Below are 19884 nucleotides of genomic sequence, written 5' to 3' on the forward strand. Positions count from 1 at the left end.
TGTAACAACTTCTGACTCAGAATATAAAACATGTTGTGTTTTCTTCCTTTAGCAAAAGTGACTTTAAAATGTTTTTGCTTCCAGTTGGTTAATCTCAGCCTGCTGACAGCAGTTCACGTGACTCAGCTATGCTGGCATCACATGCAGTCAGGGTTTAAGCCTGTTTAAACGCCACCTCCTGACTTTGTATGATGTTTACAAAACTTAACCTTCCAAGTTTAATTGTAACACAATTTCAACATCATCATTTACATTCCAGACCCTCACACACTCGGGTACCAGAATTATCCATAAGACATCAGACTGGTAATAGCTCCAAAGCTGAAGAAAACACTGGGAAACTGTTCCCCACTTGAATCTGAGTAAATGGTGTTGTCATTTACATAAAATACTGATTTCTCATAGATCAACCCAAAATGGAATTATATTTTATGTAATTCAAGTGAATTTGAATTGTCATTTAGCCATGAGCAGAGTATCAATTATTTGGACTAAATTTATTTGTCACAAAATCCAAAGCCATACAGGAGTCTGAGTAGACTTTTTTATTATTATTATTATTTGAGATGTGTTTCAAAATAAATTCTAGTTATTTGTGGCAGAAACTCCTCTGTGTGCATTAATGATGGAAAAAATATGTCCCGTGCATTTTGTGCAGTACTGCACTAAAAGTAATTATCAAAATGGCAAGAAAATGAGAAAGCAAAAGGTTACAGTTTTGAACTCAAGAAAACATTATTACTCTTTACTTTAGGGCAGTTAGAAACACCCATCTGCATGCCGACACATATTTTCACGATAGCGTAGAATGATGGCTCAGTTTCAAAGGGCATCAAAGAATCTACCATGTTGTATTATGACCATATTTGTAGTTTTTTTTTCCCCCCAGATCAAGTAAAATGAAATAAAAGTAATAGAAGAAAGAATACAGAAACAGAATGGCAGACAGACATAAGGACAGGAATAAGGGAACAGTGGTAGAATTTTAAAATGAGGATGTTCACCTCTTAGTGAAACGTGCCACATTTTGATCGGAGTTTCAAATGCATTTAAGTTCATTTGGGCAATAACTTCTAACCTCAAGACAGTGGAAAGAGTGTGTATTTTAGTAAGTAACAGTGGCATAGGTTTATGATGAATAACTACTAAAATGAAATATTGCATGCTTGCATTCTAACAAGAAACAACCGAAGTATTTGTAAATGTACACCTAAGTCCCCTTCACGTAACAAGAAACTTCAGACTTTTGAGGCTTTTTAAGGAACTAATTGGTGTGCTGAAGGAAAATCCTGATGCTAAAAAATAAGATAATGTTATGAATGTTTATTTAAATCATCCTAAAAAACAAATTTGACTTTTATGTTGAATATAACTAAAGGGAAAGAAGTGACCTCAGTTGGATTGTGTGCAGGAAATAATTCACTAATTCACCATCTATTTATTTCAAAGGAACTTTGCAAGATAACACACAATTCTACTATTTATTTCAAGTGATAGCATGCACTTTCATTTGAGCAGCACTGTCATTTACTGCCCTCTGGTGTCATAAAAAAAAGAAAAATCACTTATAGAGGAAGTCTAGCAATTGGAATATAGAAATTGAGTAAACTGTCAGGATTTCTTAATTTTCAAAATAACTCAGTAATCCTCACATTTCTACCAGGTGTATAAGGCAGACACATTACCAACGGTAACAAACAGAATTAAAAATGAAGGTAGTAGTGCACTTCTAATTTAATGTTTTCTACATCAAGTATAACCCATTATAGGTAAGTAAAATGAACCCTCTCAGCTTGAAGCTTTGCATCCTTCTTCTGTAAGAGTCAAGCTTGATTCTCCTAATGGTTTTGAAAATGCTTTGAGATTTAGGAAGTGCCAAAGGTTAGAAACACACTCTTCAGTTTCTCCCAGTTGTATCCAAGTTTGACTGGAATCCTTGGGAATACTAACTTCCCTTCAGGTTTCTGCTCTTCCTAGGTGTTTGTAATGTTTCACAATCAGAACTTAATATAGCCTCTCTAAAAACTTTTCCCAACTGCACTAAGAGGCGATGTGCTTAATTGAGATCCCAGTGAGCATATGCAGCAGAACCAGCAAGCAGGTTAACTCACCATGTAACTCAGACTTCTCACTGAAGGCAGTTTGGCTTATATCGAGAAGATGGCCTGCAGGATGGAAGTGTACAGCTCCGCCTGGGTGCCCCACACTTCTTGCTCACATTTTAAAATATTCTGCGAGTACTGAATACCCATGGATGGAGCTAACTGTTAGCAGTTTAGTCTAAAAGAAAACTGCCTTGAAAATCTATTTCATTCTCATTTTTTTACAGGATTAAGTTGAATAGTTTACGGTTTTCTGTCCATGCAAGATATCCAAGATTTAACAAAATATTGCAAATTCATTTTCTGATCCATTAAAGAAGCCTCCATACTTTCAGTCTATCCTTAGTTGCTGCACGGAGGCTCAAATTCCTGGTTTCTTTGTTCTTGCCCCCAGTCCCCAAAAAGAAAGTATAAGAGTAAGAACGTAACAGTAGCTATGATGCATGTATGGCAAGAGAAACAGGAGCAGCAGCTTCTCAAGAGGGACTCTCCCAGACTACCCTTTTCCACTGAGGATATTGCCCATTCATTTAGGGAAAAGGCAAGTTTCTAATCTTTGCTTTAGAACAGACTTTTATTAAGAATAGCAACAAGGAAACTTGCTTTATTTAAATATGAGTTTTGCTTCATTTTTGTAAAACTGTATTGCATATCCACTTTTAAATATCTCATCTCATTCAAGGAAAATCTTTCAGCCATGTTCCATTGTTGGTAAGGAATTGATTCTCTTCAAATTACCTGCATCAGCTTGCACATCTATTTCAAGCTGTTCTGCTACACTGATTTTGAAGTACTACATAACCCTCCCGAAAATACCAATTTTAAAGATGAACTGCACCGAAAAGTGCAAAAGAGGACTTTTCTAAAAACTACTTCTACAAATTAATGTCTTAAAAACTGCAGTCCCCCACAAATCTGGCAGGTTACATTTATTTAGGATCATTTAATCTTTGCTCTTGTAGTATGTGCAACAACAACAAAAAAAAAAACAACACAAAACAAAATGCTATTTCCTGAGTTCATCAGATGGGTATCGTGGCTTGAATGTGACCTTTGGAACGTATGCACTTATTCTTACTTCAGTAGTTTGAACAGCTTAGTTTTAAAAGGCTCAGTAAAGAGTTATGAGGTTTTTATTGCCCAGAAGTTTTGAGATCACCAACCTCAAAAACGTCATTGGTAAACTTGCATACAGCCTTAACTATGCTTTACTTTGAGGCTTTCTATTAGAAATCAGAATTTATTTTTACTACAATAAGAGAAAGCCTACTTTAGGTGACAAACCTGACACCCGTTCTGTTTGCAGTCTGAATATAACTAAAGTGACAGTCACCTCATAGGGATTTCTAGGCATTTTACTTCAAAGTAGTAATAAATAATTATTTTTTTTTTTAGCTCGCAGGAAGGAAAAATGTTGAGAGGTCATTTGGCAAAATGGTTTACAGTGCCTAAACCCCACATTCATACTCACTTGCGTAGCGAATCATGGAAACGTTTTTAATCACTAGATGGCTACAAACATATGTAAAAAAGAAGCTAAACTGGAATAGAGACAATAAAGATTTGGAAAATGCAACACACAGGGGAAAGGAAAATGACGCACAAAACAGTACACAAAGAAAAGTCTCTATTAAGTTTAAGTGCCTTTAAGCAATGGACCTGTATTTTAATCACAGATCATTCAAGAAATGCTAACAACAAATCAAACACTTTCAGTGCCGACAGGCTTCCTCCTCTCCCTCCCAGCATACAGTGCTAGTGAGCAAGTACCAGTCAGTGGGGCTGGGAAGATGCTATCATGCTATCTGTTAAGCATCTGGACAGCTGCACTGATCAGCATTCTCTTTAGAACCAAGAGCTCTTGTCAGCAGATTACCACACAAGACGTTAGAAATGCCCAGGTTTTATTTCCCATTAAAAAAAAAAATACAGGGCAAACAGCTGTACAACTAAGAGAAACGGAAGTGTCCAAGAGCGGGCGTTTTACAGGGCTTCCTTCTCCCTCCAGCACCCTTCGCCGAACACAGGACGCGGGACACGAGGATCGGGGCGACTCCGTCCATCTCCCCGCGGTGTGCGGCGTCACAGCGGGGCCGGGGCAGGGGTCGGCGGGCAGGGCGCCGGGCTAGGACTCATCAGGCTTGTCGGCGGGCGGCCCGCAGGGCTGCAGCATCTTCTCCATGAGGTTGAAGCGGACGCGCGCCTTGCTCTCATTCTCGGCGATGGCGAAGTAGTTGAGCAGGTCGAAGTGGCCCATGTAGGAGCAGTACGAGTCGCGATGCTGGTTCACCAGCCACTCCCACTTGGTGGTGTCGGCGTGGCCCGTCCCGATGTACTTGGACTGGAGATGCTCCAGCTGGCTGTGGATGGTGTAGCGGTCCGTCATGCTGCCGCCCCGTCAAGTCAAATGGCGGCCGGAAGTGACGTCACCGAACAGTGGACGCCTTTTCCGTTCCCCTAAGACGAGAGCAGAAGGGATTTCATCGACTTCCCCGGACGGTGGGTGGTGCGCGGCGCGCATGCGCGCCTGGAAAGGCATGCCGGGAGGTGTAGTCCTGGGCTGGGCGGCGCAGCGCAGGGTCAGAGCAGAGGGCTTTGTGCCGGGGGCGCTGGGGCACGGGATCGGGGCGGGAGGGAGGGACTCAGAGCCCGGCCAGCGCCCCGGCTACGGAGCAAAGCGACGGACTAAACAACTGCCCCATTAGGGCGACCCTCACGGACTGCTGTCAGTCTTCCTGAATACAATATGAAATTAAATAATTTCTTATTCATTACTTTAACTGAGCAATCTAGTAGCAAGCCGGGTGATGGTTATGACTGCAGGCCAATGTCTGTACTACTCGTTATTCTGAAAGGTGTGCTTGAGGAGCTGGTATTTCCAAGCCAGACACAGGGCTGCATCTCCCAGAAGCCAGCACCAAAGCCTTGCTCTATAGGCTAAAGGCTCAAGTTAATCCCTAAAGGAAAAACACAGCGTGTTATAAATGCTGCTGAATTCACCCATCTGAGGATCATGTGAGCGTTTGCTAGCACATCTAGCCACAAGCTACCGAGATGTTATCTTAATATCTATGTAAGTCATGTATATATTTGGAAAAAAAATTTTCTCCAAAAGAGCGGTGAGGCAGTGGCACAGACTGCCCAGGCAGGTAGTGGGGTCACCGTCGCTGGAGGTGTTCAAGGAACGCATGGATGCGGCACTGAGGGACATGGTCAGTGGTACGGTGGGGATGGGCTGAGAGCTGGACTTGATCTTAGTGGTCTTTTCCAACTTTAATGATTCTATAACTCTATAATGGGACTTTGGGAGCAAAACCAGAACATCTCTGTTTATCAGGAAATGTCAGGAAAAATAGTGGAGCGTTTCCTAAAGCTTGTGTTTCAGGGCAGAGCATATCCCTGCTCCTGGTGTTGTCTCTGTACAGATTACGACTTACTTTGCTTTTAAACAAGTGACACAGGAAGTCTGACTCTGGAGGAAGAGAGCTTTAACAAAAATAGCCACGAGGTGCTAACACTGTTTGTCATTATCCCTTTGCTTAAAGGGCAGCACAGCACTTTTGTGGTAACTCTGTTACAGGAGCTCCTTATTGAGAAATGCAAAAAAACTGCACTGAATTTGAGGGACCCCTCAAAAGAAATATTTTGGAAAGGGTAAGTTAGTTACAGTTAGCTGAACAAAGGTTCTATAGGTCCCATCCTATTTCCTTTTTGAGAAGCAGAGCTCTTACTTTTCCCCAGGCAGACTTTGCAGCTGAGCAGGCTCAAGGGATACATTTAAGCCAAAATTAAATGTTACCGTTGGAAAAGATTTTTTTTTTAATTTTGTTGATGCAGGTAATATTTCATGTGGATATTAAACTCATGAGCAGATATAAAAATAATAAATTATAATTTGTATCACCTATCTAGCTTGGTCAATGTTGAGATTGGAATAAACTCTATTATTCATCAAATAAGTAGTCTTTTTTCTCTAGCTCTCTTCAAGAGAGCTCTTCAAAAATTAATATTAAATTTAAAAAGCACGGAACAATACATGCTTTCATATTTGAGTGCTCATTTTAATTACTTGCTTTAAAATAGGAAAGATACGTAGCCAGAAATTTTCTGATAGGACACTTCAAGCTATTTCTTGCTTTCCTTGTAAATGCTGTAAATGTCCAAAGAAATCCACAGAAATCTAATACAGATGATTCAAGGCCTCTTCTTTACAAATGAGCATCTTATAAAGCCAGGGCTGTGGAAAGCAGTGTGAAAGCAATAAAGCAATATCCTAAACTGTCTATACCTTTTACTGCAATGAACTAAATGAAGACTGTAATTTTTGTTTTGCTTTGTTTTTATGAGGATCTGTAGACTCATTATCAAACCTTGCTTAGCAGGAAGCAGTTTTACACAGCTGGATACAGCAATTTCATTCTGTAGTTGCTTCCAGAGAGACCAAGGCAAAAAAAAAAGAAGAAGAAAAAAGAAGTAAAACACAACACCTGCAGAAAAAGGCAGAGGTATCCCACTTTTGGATCTTTGAAAAAGCTGTCTGTGATTTATGTATCTTACAAATCTGGGCCAAAGACTATGAGGAAGGAAACTTACCGGTGTAACAAAGAATAAGAAGTGAGGTACATTCTTGGAGACTAGCCTGTTTCAGAAAGAGAGGGTGCAAGACGGCTTTACTTTCCTGAAGAAAAAATAATGTTAAACAAATATAAAAATTCTGGGGAAGTAGCATTAAGCACTTGAGATACTGACTATGGTAGGGAGACTGAGCGATTTAGATATTCATCAGGACTTCAGAGAGGTAATCTAAGGAAACTATGCTTCAGAAGTCTACTCCAAGCTTTCTAGTATTAGTGGCCTCTTGTTTCAACTCGGAATTGTTTGTACACAACTCTGGTTTATACCTTGTTTCGTAATGTCCTCTTTCTCACTACGGGCTCAGCCTTCCAACCTTGGTCCTACAAGTGGTGCAGTTTAACATGGTGAACAACTAAGAGACTGCGTACGTAGTCACTGGGAGTAGGGTGAATAGGGATGACCTCCGTAAGGGAAAAGCCAAAAAGGTTTATTTTACTAGAATAAACATCATTGAAATGCTTGAGAGCCACCTGTTTTGTAGTGAAGGAATGTACTATATGCTGATATACACAAGGACATGGAAAAACATACTTAAAATGTGGGAAAGCTTTCATTTCTTTTTCAAATTGTGTCTTTGTAAAGAGTAGGACTGTATGAAGGACACTACCATTTGATAGAACTTCAGAGACAACACAATGACATATAGGGCTGACCTCTGTGTTGCTTTCAAATTTTCACCTCAAGAACTCTAAGCTAGGACATGTATTCATTAAAATAATCCATTTTTGGAATAGAAAGATGCCCAGTAGCTTATCCATGTCTTTCAGGAGTTCATAAAAGCAGCAGCTACTTTCAACAAAACAAACATTAGAATTCTAGTTAAAAAAAATATCCTGGAAGGGAAGTTTAAACCTGAATTTTTCAGCAAGCTTGAAAGTGGGACAGATTAAGACCCTGAATTCAAGCATCCAGAACTCTGGGAAAATACGCACAGAAATGTCACTGTGTATTGGCTTTGATCAAAAACAACTCTGTGAATACAAGACAAGCTAATCAGAACCAGGAAGAAAAGAACAGGTAAAACTACTAGTCAGCAGGCAAGTAACAAGTATTTGTAAACAATTCTCCAAATTCACTGTTCACCCAAAAGGAGGTCTGTGTGCATGCACAGATGTGAAGTTTTAAAGAGAGAATTATTACTGAGTTCTAATGTGTGTGTGTGGTTGGCATTTCTGAACAATTCAGCATTTGAGGAGATTTGAAAGTTTTCATACTGAATACTATTAAATATAACTATCAAAATATTTTGTATTTGTCTGGGCCCCTGTAGTAGTGTTAATAAATACTTAAGAGTTCTAAACGACAGAAGCTTACCTATGGAAATCACAGAAGGGCATTGGTTTTAAAGCTGAAATGATCCTTTTGGCGACAAAAGCCGTATCAATTGAAGCCAAGTTTGAAATGCTCTGGAATCCAGGAGCAGGTCGTGAGTGAAGTGGCCGCTGGGTGTCAGAGCTGTACCTGCAGCAACTCAGTTCCCATTGCACGGGAGCTGTCGGTTGCCACTGCGAAATTAAAAGGAGTAGAGTAGTATCACCCCCAACAGAGGGTGATAGTGACTTTCCCCTTCAAGGTATAACCGGGTTTTCACATTTCCTTCAGACTCTTTGGGTGAAAGAGCAAAGACATAGCTGCCCGTCCAGAAAGGGGACAGGATTACTTTAAAAGATAAATGCAACAAACGCCCACACAGGTGATGAAATTGAGAGAAGGGTGTTGTAATTTTTTTTGAGAAATTCCTCTATTCTTCATTGTATCAGTTTATCCTTCAAATACAATTTCAGAGCAAAAAATTGTTTGAAGTTGTGGTACCCCAGAAAGAATGAAGATTTCTTGTGGCAGAAATTAAATAATGACAATAAATTAATGTATTTACGTGGGAAATGACGTTTCTTTTGAAATATCTTGCTTCTACTGTAACAGGATTCTTAAATCCTTACTTGCAGAGGTCACATTACAAATTAGCAATTTTTGGCTGCAGAAATTATCTGTCATGTGTTGCACGTTCTTTTTGTGTGTGTTTTTTTCCCAGATTTCCTGTGCCATCACATACAGCGTGAAATCCTTTCTGTAGTGTGTGCAGTTTGTCAGGCGTTGTCATAGTCTACAAACATAGCCTCAGGAAATGCTTCTTTTGGCCTTGTAACAGGTGGAAAATCTTTTCGCTGTTTTTTCTCAGAGGTCCTGTGAAAAACCTTTTTCATAAGCACGTATCTTTCTTCATCTTGTCTTGCGTAAGCTCCTCTAATTTATTCCCCTCACTGTCATAACTATGGTTCTGCTCCAGTGCAAGAATAATGCCTTAATGCTGTGACCACTTGCAGGCTTTGGGATTGACTCTAAGGAGGGGGAAATACAGTCACTGGAAGCACAGTTGAGTTTAAACATTCACCTCTAGACCAAACACTAGAAAATGTGTTTTGCTATTGCTTTGAAAGCATGAATTTATAGTGTGGATATACCCAAATATCTGAAAGCTGCTTTTAGGGTTGTGCTGCTGATTCTTAGCCAAGAAGAACAGGAAATAAGCAATAGGAAAAGAAGCAATACTGTGTATCCTGCCATTCAAGAACACACTTCAAACTGCGTCAGTGTTCTGGAGAAGAAAATCATATTTTAAATCAGCCTGCAACTGGAGCATTTCTTTCTTTAGTCAGATACAAAATTGACTGCTGAAAAATCACCTTGTCCTGAGGTTCAGGTGAAGCAGCATTTAGTACTGGGTCTGTCTAGCAGCTTCAGCACTCCATTGCTTGCTTGTGAATGTTAGTGTATCACTGTTCTCCTTGTGCATACCTCTGAGTAACAGATATATGCCTTAGGTCTGCTCTACAGTTCAATTAGCTGAATTTGGAAGTTAGAAGCCATTTCCTAATGTGGTGTAGGAGCACCTTCAAAGTAGAGTCACAGTAGGGGTCACTAGCACAGTGCTTACAGGTGGAACTCTGAAATACCGTGAGCTGAGAAATGTGGAGCGCTGCTACCAGGAGCACGCCCGGGCTCAGGGACAGGCAGCGATCGTTTGCTATTTTAGAGGGAAGATTTGTTTTCCAAAGCCACTACTTAAGAAGATAAAAATCCCTCCACTAATATGAGCCTACTTCAAGCTGAAAATAGAACTAGAAGTGTGCCAGGTGAATTGAAATTGCTTGTGTCCATATGCATTTTTGTAGTGGGGAAGGATTGTTCTTTTCATGCATTTTGAAATAAAATGAATTGATAATAGTAAATGCTTACAAAACTAGAAAAGACTGCAAAACCATCCAAGATGCAGCTGTACTCTGACCAAATTTTTCTCTGCCTTTGCTTCATTTGCTCCACATAAATTGTCACAGCTCATGCAATTAATAATTGTGTTCAGTAAAGTATGCAAGAGTAGGAGTGATGAAAGACAAATCTTTAAATAAGCCTTAGAGAGCATACCAGAAATTCATATGAGCTTAAATTAGAAGAAATTGATTTGACCATTGAGTAGCTGTGTGTATCATATGACTATCTTCTTCCAAATGTGCAGAGTACAGTTAAGGACACAGGAGGTAATTTCCTTTTTCTAAGTTTGACTCGAAGCTGATTCGTGCAGCTCTTATTTTTTTTTATTTACCATGTAAGTATCATGTTTTAAATACGCTGATTTCTTCAGAACAGTACTTAAAAGTGTTCTCTGTGAAGAAGCCTGCCTGTAACTAGTTTTTTTTTTCCCATTCCAGCTCCTCCCTGCACACATGCACACATTTCACCTCTCTCTCTGCAGTAAGCATGGAGAACATCAGTGTCATAAACTTTGTCTCGACAGAACTCCAGCATGTGTGCAAGGGTAAAGCTCATCTGCTAATGCACAGCTAAGAGTCACTAAGAGTAAAAAATAGCAGCAGGAGAAGCGTGGAGACACTGGCATCAAGGAGTCATCCACTCATCTGTCTGATGCTGGCAGAGGGTATTGTACTAGTTCATGCTAAGAAATGCCAGTCTGCGGGTTGCTCATGCAGCAAACAGCAAAGGAGAGGGGTAGCAGTAGTGGCTGTTTGGGAAATTAACGCTATTACAGAAGAAAGAATTTAACTGTTCCTTCCTTGTATCTCTAGGGAGAGGCAAGCCAGCAACTGTCAGCTAACCACTTGTTTCTCAACTTCCTCACATGAAAGAAGAAATGGGCATGACCCTCTTGCATTTAATACAAAAGAATAGCTTCAGTTGTCACTAATAATGCAGTATAATACATCCCACTTTCAGCTTTGTCAAAGTAGCATTTTTAATTAAATTTAAGGCAAACAGAACAGGATTTTTCATCATGAAAAAACACACGTGTTCAAAGAACATAAGATAAATGTCTTCCCGCTCGCAGGTTTATTTCCTGGGAATATCTTGTTTGTCAGAAGCTGAACAGTTTGGAATGCACCAAACCCTGAGAATATAAAAAAAGTAAATTCAGATTGTTAAAACTTGGCAAGAAATAAGCCACTGAAAGGAAGAGAGTTATAATCAAGATTGGGTAAGATTCATAATGTATGATGATAGCCATCGCACCCATGCATTTTGGCATGTGATTTAAGAGCATGAGAGAGAATTGTTGATTTTGGAAAGCAGACATATGCAAGGAGTGCAGCAGAAAGATTTTATCTGTTTTAGATGTAGTCATTCTCCACACCTCAGCATCATGCATATTGAGAAACATTGAACTGGACAAAATCCAAACAACTGCTGAACAAAGTATTGTCAAACCCAGGCACTCAGAATAAACCTGAACCTGGAAAGTTTTAAGTGAGCTTTTAAAACTGTAGGGGATTATTTTGATATTGGTTTGTGGGGTTTTTTGTTTGTTTGCTTGCTTGCTTTGTTTTGTTGTTGTTTTGTTTTGTTGCATTTTTAGATTCGATGTTTCACCTAGTTTGTATTTGCTTTTCTCTATAAGTGTTTGAAACTGTTTATTTACATGATGTTTGAAAGTACTTGTTTTTAGAGAATTAAAGCTGGACTTTTCATGTATTCAAGTGACTGCAATGACAGAGGCTTTAAGAAAAGCAGCAGTCATTGTGAAAGCTGTCAGCACTGGGGGTATGATCTGGGACTCAATAGGATGTGCATTAGTCATACAGAGGACAGCTGATACAGCTCTCAGAGCAGTCATGAAGAAGAGGCATTTTATCGCTCACTTACTGCAGGTACTCCATCCACCTGTGTATTGAAACTCATTTTTGATGTCTTAGAAAAGCCTCTTGTGTGAAATTATAACTTTTGCAATCATAAGTCTCTGATCCCTTTTCCCTATCTCCTTCAGCCTCATGTAGCTCGACTATGAACTTCTCTTGGGTAAGACATTCTCACAGTGTTTGCACTGTAATTCACCCACTGGGGCCCATTCACAGCCTTGTTGTGGGATTATTATAACAACGAATGTAGCTGCTGGTGAAGTTTGCCTCTGGACATGAGTGTAAAGACACCTTTTTTTTTTAACAAGAAAATACATATATATTCCTTACAGGTAGAAAGGGAGAAGTGCAATCTACCCACTTTCTTCTTTGCTTTCATCTCCAAATACAGCCTAACTTTCTCTCAGTAGGCATTAAGGATTGGATTGTTCAAGTATGAGGATGAGGAAGCAATTCCCATGCCAAAATGTGTATGTGCTTGTGACTGCCTTTAACTGAGATGATAACTCAATCCTTGTGACAATAAAACATAGGAAACTATTTCCAACCCTTGCAAAAAAAAAAAAGTTAAAGATAATGAATTTGTTCCCTCATGTAGTTAGTTTCTTGTGTGAAGATGAGCTGAACATTATTCTGCTTTAAAATGTATTTATTCTATCTCACATAGGTAAGGACATGCAGAATAAAGGCTAAATTTATCACAGTGGGAAGGGCTGCTTTGACTGACTGCTGCAGGATGCATTGGTCTCCTCAGTGGAGAAGAGCCGCAGAGATGCTGAGTCACAAACTTGCCTGCATAATTGGAAGGGTGAAACAAGTTTGTTGAGTGACTCAATTTGCAATTTGATACCAGACTCATTCCCACATGCACATGCACCTATATTTTGGAATAGCAGGGACAGGTAATTACAGTTTGAATAATTTCAGTGGCACGTGGGGAATGTCTCCTTCAGAAACACTCTTCTGACCAATTTCTGTCCCATAATCCACGGTATCCAGCTAAGCACTTACTACTCAACCCCGGGGAAATAAGTCTGTGTTTTCCTTTACATCTAAAACCAATCACCACTAGTTTCCTCACCAATCCTCAAGTAGAGCTTAAAAGAAAAAAAAAAAAAACAGCATGTGTACTTCGCAACTTTTTAAAGAAACAATTACTACCCTATTTAAAGTACTTAACAATAAACTGTTTTCAATGGTACATTAGGTTTAGAAAAGAAGATGAATCTTCTGTGCATATGTAACATTCAGAAACAGTGGCATAGGAATCATAAGCCAAACATTTTCTTGCAGATAAAGGTATTTATTTCTACTGCTTTGAGGGAGGAGAAAAAGTTGGCCTTTCAGCTCAGACATGATACTCAAGAGGAATTAGAAAGCGCTTTGCATTGAGAGATTGTTTGTCCAATGCTCTGTCAACCAAAGAAACAGAAACATGTAGCTGTGCTTTAAGAGAAAGCAAGCTATACATCTAGAGAAAAAATAGTTGTGAGGACAGTCATCTACTTTTCGGATGTCACCGTTTCCCTTATAAAACATTAGGAAGCATAATAGTCCTTCATCTGGGATCTTTATTGCATCCCACAAGCACTAACTCTTGACAGCTGTGCTAAGAAAGGAAAATAAAACTAGAGCAATGGAACAGGCTAGAAGCTGACACAAGCCACAGTGACACCGCCTGCCAGGCATGCCATGGCAGCAGGGCGGGGCTCTTGCAGGCCTGCAAGTGCTCAGCACCCCACTGCGGCCCACCGCTCCCTGCACATCTTCCCCTGACTCAGTACTTTGCATCTGGGTGAGACTCATTTCTGACTGCAGTGGTTTGTTTGGGGTAAGTTAGCCCTTTGGAAAATTTCATTTTCAGTTAAGATTCCATTTCCTCCCACGTTCTTGAGCGGAGTCGGCTGAGCCCACACTCGCACTGACACATTTCTCACTCTGCTCACACTGCAAGCCGAGCTCCTCCGAGATCCACATGTTGATTTGCATGAAGAGTCCTGTGTTCAATACCACTGAGTTCTATCACCTCTATAGCAAATCTGATCATTGTCACTGTCTTACTCAAATCAAAACAAAACTCTGTTTGGGCTGGGCTGAGAAGTGGGGCACATCTGAGTACGTTTTCAAAGTGTTTCTACCAATGTGCTTCATAGAAACAACACCTTGTATGTGTAGTAGGCTCTTAGCAGAGGACGTCTCAAGACAAAGGTTGCCTTGTTCAACCCGTTTCCTAGTTTTCTCCTGAAAGTTGTTAACAACTTGTGAAAGAAACAAACTTGAGGCTTAGACAGGCCTTTGATAGCAGTTCTTTTCTAAGGAGTGAAGGCACTGTGGTATACAACATCTATGATAGATGGGTGGCAGTTAGGGTCTTGGATTGCTACTCCATCTCTGGGTGTGAGCCCATCCTTCTCAAGATTTGGGGCATCCTGGATCAGCCCCCAGGAAGGTGGGACAGTCACAAGTCTGGTCGTGATTTGCCATGTGCAAGTACCTGAATTCCAGGGGTTAGTTTGGGCTTGTCTCTAGGATCTGGAAGGCATTTCATCAAAAATATATGTTGGAACTGCCAAAGCCAGCTGCCAGAGCATTTGAATAATTAATTTCAGTTTGCTTACTGGTTCTTGTCTTAAGGGCTTTGACTAGAGGACATGCACGGTCTCTTCACTCACCTGGACACAATTACTGTGTTTTTATTTTCCTTTATACCAGTATAAGTGCAGACAACAGTCTATCCTCTATCCCACATTTCCTGTATTTTTTTATATTGGGCCCGACTGTCTCCTTTGATGATCAAACTTCCACTGACTTCATTGAAAGAGGAATTAGGCAATTATTTTTTACTTGTACAGGCTTCTTATTAAGTAACAGTATTTTCTGTGCCAACTGCATAGTATTCTTATCTAAGAAATCATTTAAGAGAGAGAAGTAGAAAGATGACTGTATGGAGGCATAAGCCTGATGAGAAGAATACCTCTACAAGAAAAAGGCAGAGATGTGAAAAGACAAGTAATCTTTTTGTGAAAGGAGAAGACTAGCACTCAGGGGAATTTGGATGCAACTTCCAGTTAGATTAAGGCTTTCTGTACTCCTGCAGGCATTCTGACGCTTTCTGTGATTTCTTTCCCGTCTATAATATATGGGTATATACATAGCAGTATTTTTAAAGTAATTGCTTGCAAATTGCTTTAGAGAGCCTGAAGTGGAACATGGTTAAAAAATGCAGTGCGATATTTGTTTTCACATTAATTGAAAATCTAATTTAATCCATCAGCTTAATTTGTCACCAATGTCACATGTATGGCAAGGCTTCTAAGATTATTTAGCAATCATCTTGCAAGTGAAAGTGTTACACTCAGGAACTGGCATGTCTATCTCCTTTCATCTTCAGAGAATAAGGATCTGAAAATTCCCACGCAGTGCAGGTTTGAAGGCTGATGGACATATTACCCTGTGTGTCAGATAATTTGGAGAGTGCTTGTTTGCACCTGTTCAATTTGTCTTTATGACTTGCAATGTATGGCAAACACTTGTTAAACTTTTAAGCTGCCTGCTAATATTTTTTGCCCAAGACATGGACAGCTTGGATACACCTCAGCCATTTTGCAGCATATGCTGCCAGGCCACCATTTTATGTCTTAACTGATAGACGGAGGGCAGATACATTGCTCCACCCAGACACCTGAACGAAGACAGCTGCTTTCAAAGAAAGCTATGAACTGTTAAACTGCAGGTGTATGATCAGAACAACAAACCTCTGGAAAATAAGCTCAATAGATTGGTAACTGAGATTATAATGAAATGTATATATGTTGCAGTGAGAGTGCTGACTAATGACCAGTTGGCCTTGCTGTACCAGCTCACTAGCATGTCCGAGCCAACATTCATGCAGTAGCAGGCACTGGATTTTAAGTCTGGCTGTGAGTTATTAAATGTGTCTGTACTAGGCTATAAGTCACAAACTTTGTGACTGCTGGATTTCTTAAGTTCATTCAGATCCCCTTCATACTGGGAGTCCCCCAGCTGTTGACTGTCTCATGAAATCATGAAAGAAAAAGTGAGTGAGGAAGAACTCTTCCTAAACCTGCAGCAGACTCTCTGGGTCAAGTAGCTCCATAGCAATAGAGCAGGTTATTTATCTGCTTGCTCCTTCTCAAGAGTAAGCAAAATGTGAGACAGCAAAAAGACCATTACTAAAGCAGAGCCATGGAGGTGGGGAAATGACCTTAAGAAAACTGTATATTCCGAGATATCAGGAGATGGAAATGTAGGGAATTTGTCTTCTCTGAGCATCTTTTGGCTCTCCATATTTGCTGCTATAGGATTTAAAGGAGGGGACTGCACAGCACCAATTGGGCAGGTGCCCTGGCTGCCTGGAGAAATGAAAGGGGAGAAAAAGCCTCTGTAAAGAAGGATTGTCTTCCATGTAATTAATTTAACTGTCAGTACACCTGCAGACATGGCAAGATTTCAAATATCACTTGGAAAATTTTCTTGTCATATAAAAGAAACATTTTTCATCACAAATTGATGTGTCTATCTCCCGTCATCTTCACATAGTAAGCACATAACATTTGATATGCAGGTATTTGGTCTGTTATTTGGAATGGAAATGAAGTATAGGTTTGCTTCTCTACATGTACACAGAGTACTGACTAATGGTGAACTTTAAACAAATTTGCTGCTGGATATTTCAGGAGATTAATTGTGTTTATCTGTCACTGAATGCTTTTGTTAAGTTATACTTCATCTTAGGTCCACACCAAACTAGTATAACAGCAATTGTAGATGATGTACAGTTAATACTAAACTTGAACAGTATTGTCAATTATTGTTTATGGAGGATCTTCTCTTGCTTTCTTTGAATTACTGTGTTGTAAAAGATTTATTCTGTAAGATGGAAAACCTATTTAACATCCTTCTTATCAATACACATCTAGCACTGCCATTATTATCAATCAGCTTTGCCATAAAACCAATGGTCCTGCAGTATAATTGCAGTATCATTTTCTGTGTGTATTCCTTTGCAGTGTACTTCTTCTGTTAGGGAAGTATCTGTTGACCTCTACCAAGAAGAAGAGTTTATTTTCTTAGGCATTATACAAATGTGTACTAAATGATATATATCTTCTCAGAAATCATTTTATTTCAGTAAAAAGATTTGTGAACTCACTTCTTAGGATTAAAAATACAGCTTCCTGAACTGTATGAAGTTACTACATTTTGCAATCTAATACAAATATCAGATTTTATGTAATTTTTCAAAACCTTACAATGTTATTGTAACTGTTTCTTGGCTTAGAGTGATATATTCACTTAAAATGAAATATGCACTTTCAAACCTTGATTTGAATTTTGGAGAACTGATTTAACCCATCGGAGACCTTAGTCTTATGTTTTAATGTGTTTTAATATTTTGTATTTTTATAAATATTTAAGTACATCTTAACACATTTTAATATGATTTAGAAAATAAAATTCAAGAAGTAATACAATCCATCAACCATCTCCACTTAAAGTCAGCTATGTATTAGGAAAAGTTATTTTTATGACAAGTTTAGTGAAGCACTGGAACAGGTTGCCCAGAGAAGCGGTGGATGCCCTGTTCCTGGAGACATCCAAGGTCAGGGTGGATGGGGCTCTGAGCAACCTGATCGAGCTGTAGGTGTTCCTGTTCACTGCAGGGGAGTTGGACTAGATGGTCTTTAAGGGTCCCTTCCAACTCAAACAATTCTATGATTCTGTGGTACCTGAATTATTCCTACCAGATATTTACCTAACTTAAAAAAGTCCTGCAGCCAGGATAGGTAACTCACTGAAGGTGAAAGTACAAGGAAGGAATAAAAATGGAATGTGTATGCACAGCACAGTCCTTTTCTGCTGTGGTGACACACAACCTATACAGAGATGCTACTTGTAAAGCACATATGTAAGTATATAACACGCTTTCCAGACCATATAATTCTCTAGGCTGACACACTGGAATAGAGGCTTTGTGCTCTGGTTTTGATTCATCTATTGGGATTTCCCCATATGTTTGCTCACTCAGCTATGAACTGATCCAACAAAAAGGCCAGTGTCAGATGCTTTCAAAGATCTGGAAGTTAAAGGATGTATGTAACAATGCCAATGTCCAGATCTGTCCTGATGCTGATGTACACAGTCAATTAACTAGAGATGAATAGTTGCTTTCTAGGAAGCTATAACCATATGCTTTGGCTGCTGCAGAACCTCTCCTACCTATGATGCTGTCTGAGCTCAGAGCCAGGTGGGAGGCCAGCAGGAGCTGGCAACCACACAAGACCCTAGCAGATTTGTCAGGTTTCATCTTTCTGTAGGCTACCACCAAGGCAGATACATCTATCAAAAAAACAGCAGTTCACAAAAAAAACAAGCTAACAAAAAAAACCTGTCATTAAGTTGCCCTTCTGCCATACCCACCTTCATGTATAGATGCTACCTGTATAAACAGAGATACTGCTTGACTGGAGTAAACAAGTCTGCGGGCTCCAGTAGCATTTATTTAAGTATGTCTAGCTGTTTGGTGCCCACAGTATCTATTGCCTTTGCATTTCTTAACTGTAAGACTTGAAGGCTGATAACAAGTGCATCCTGGAAACCTCAAATACTTGCAACAGTCTACAGAAAGGTTTGAAAGATAAAATATATGCCTTCACTTTTCTCAGATAGGTTTTGTAGGTTCTCTGACAAATGCCTCTCTACCTTGACACAAATCATTAATTTTTAACTTTTCCCAGCTAAAGCACTACCCTGTAAAATATAACCATAAAAATGACATTGTTTCATTCCATGGAAATCTATCATGCTATTGCTGTGTCACATATAACTGGCCTATAGACTTTCCACTGAGTGAGACCTCTAGACAGCAACTTGTGCTGTGAAATGTATTGCCCTCAGGCTGTGTATTCCAAGCTAGAGAGGATGCCAAGTGATTCTTTCCTTGCCTTCAGCTCACCAAAAACCATCTTTTCATGTTAGGTCTGTCACACATCACTACCATGCTAATCTTGGGTAGGTCTACTGCAGAGCATTTAGATCTAGCCACAAATCCGTTTGTGCAGTGTTCTTTCAAAGCCTGCATGGTGAAGAAGCACGCTGTGGCATCTCTTTCTGGAGAAATATGGTTATCTTGCTTGTTGAAAAGCACTGGCAGCATGGGTTAGGTGATCCAGGACATGTAAAACCAAACAGTTCTAGCACAGAGATGTTATATTTCATTGAAACTTGTTGGTTGTAAGAACACAATATATTTTCTCTGACTAATTATTTGAAAAGGATGCTCCACACAAACTGGATATGTTCTCATTTTCTGATGGCTCCCTTTGTGAAGGTCTGTTTAGCCTCTAACACACTCTTACCAGGCTCTCAGCCTCTCGCTGTCCCTAACCCTCCAGGTACTTCTCCCTTCGCTCCTGATTTACAGCATGTCCATTTTCTGATCACAGAAGACTGTTGAGAGGCAAATGAGGAAGTACATTTTGGCAATGGGAACCTGCCCTAGATCCTGCTATTACTGGCCCTACACCCAAATCTGAGCTCCTGCTACTTGCTTCCTATCCAGGCTTTTCAGTGGTTCTTGTCACTAAGACTTCCTTGCCTCTGCCCTGCCAGGTAACAAACTGCTCCCTCTGTTGCTGAACCTGCTGTTAATTGAAGGGTGTGTAAGCATAGAGAAGATAACGTCACTCCGCTCTGATAACAGGTGTCAGAACATGTCTTTACTGAAATGCAGAAACAGGGTTAGGAAATACTTTTCATTAGGCCAACGGTTGCAATAGGATCTTTGCCATGCTGAGTACGTAGGACTATACCAATGGTTTACTTGATAACAAACCAAGCCTTCAGCTCCTGGAAATCAGTTTTGCTCCATTGGTTTCAGTTAACTATTTTTTTTTATGTCCACCACGTGAAAATATTTTAAGTATGCTAATTTATCAATTACTAGCTCAATAATTAAGATGCCATCACCTCCAGAGTCA

The 19884-nt window shown here is 39.8% G+C and overlaps 1 protein-coding gene across 1 annotated transcript; it reads right to left on the reverse strand.

Moving 5' to 3' along the window:
• Positions 2706–4551, reverse strand: SF3B5 (splicing factor 3b subunit 5). Its single transcript, XM_021391942.1, has one exon. It carries the CDS (start codon positions 4486–4488, stop codon positions 4228–4230), a length of 261 nt encoding a protein of 86 aa, XP_021247617.1. The 5' UTR covers positions 4489–4551; the 3' UTR covers positions 2706–4227.

The sequence above is a fragment of the Numida meleagris genome, chromosome 3 (assembly GCF_002078875.1).
Source record: "Numida meleagris isolate 19003 breed g44 Domestic line chromosome 3, NumMel1.0, whole genome shotgun sequence".
In the NCBI taxonomy this organism is placed as follows: domain Eukaryota; kingdom Metazoa; phylum Chordata; class Aves; order Galliformes; family Numididae; genus Numida; species Numida meleagris.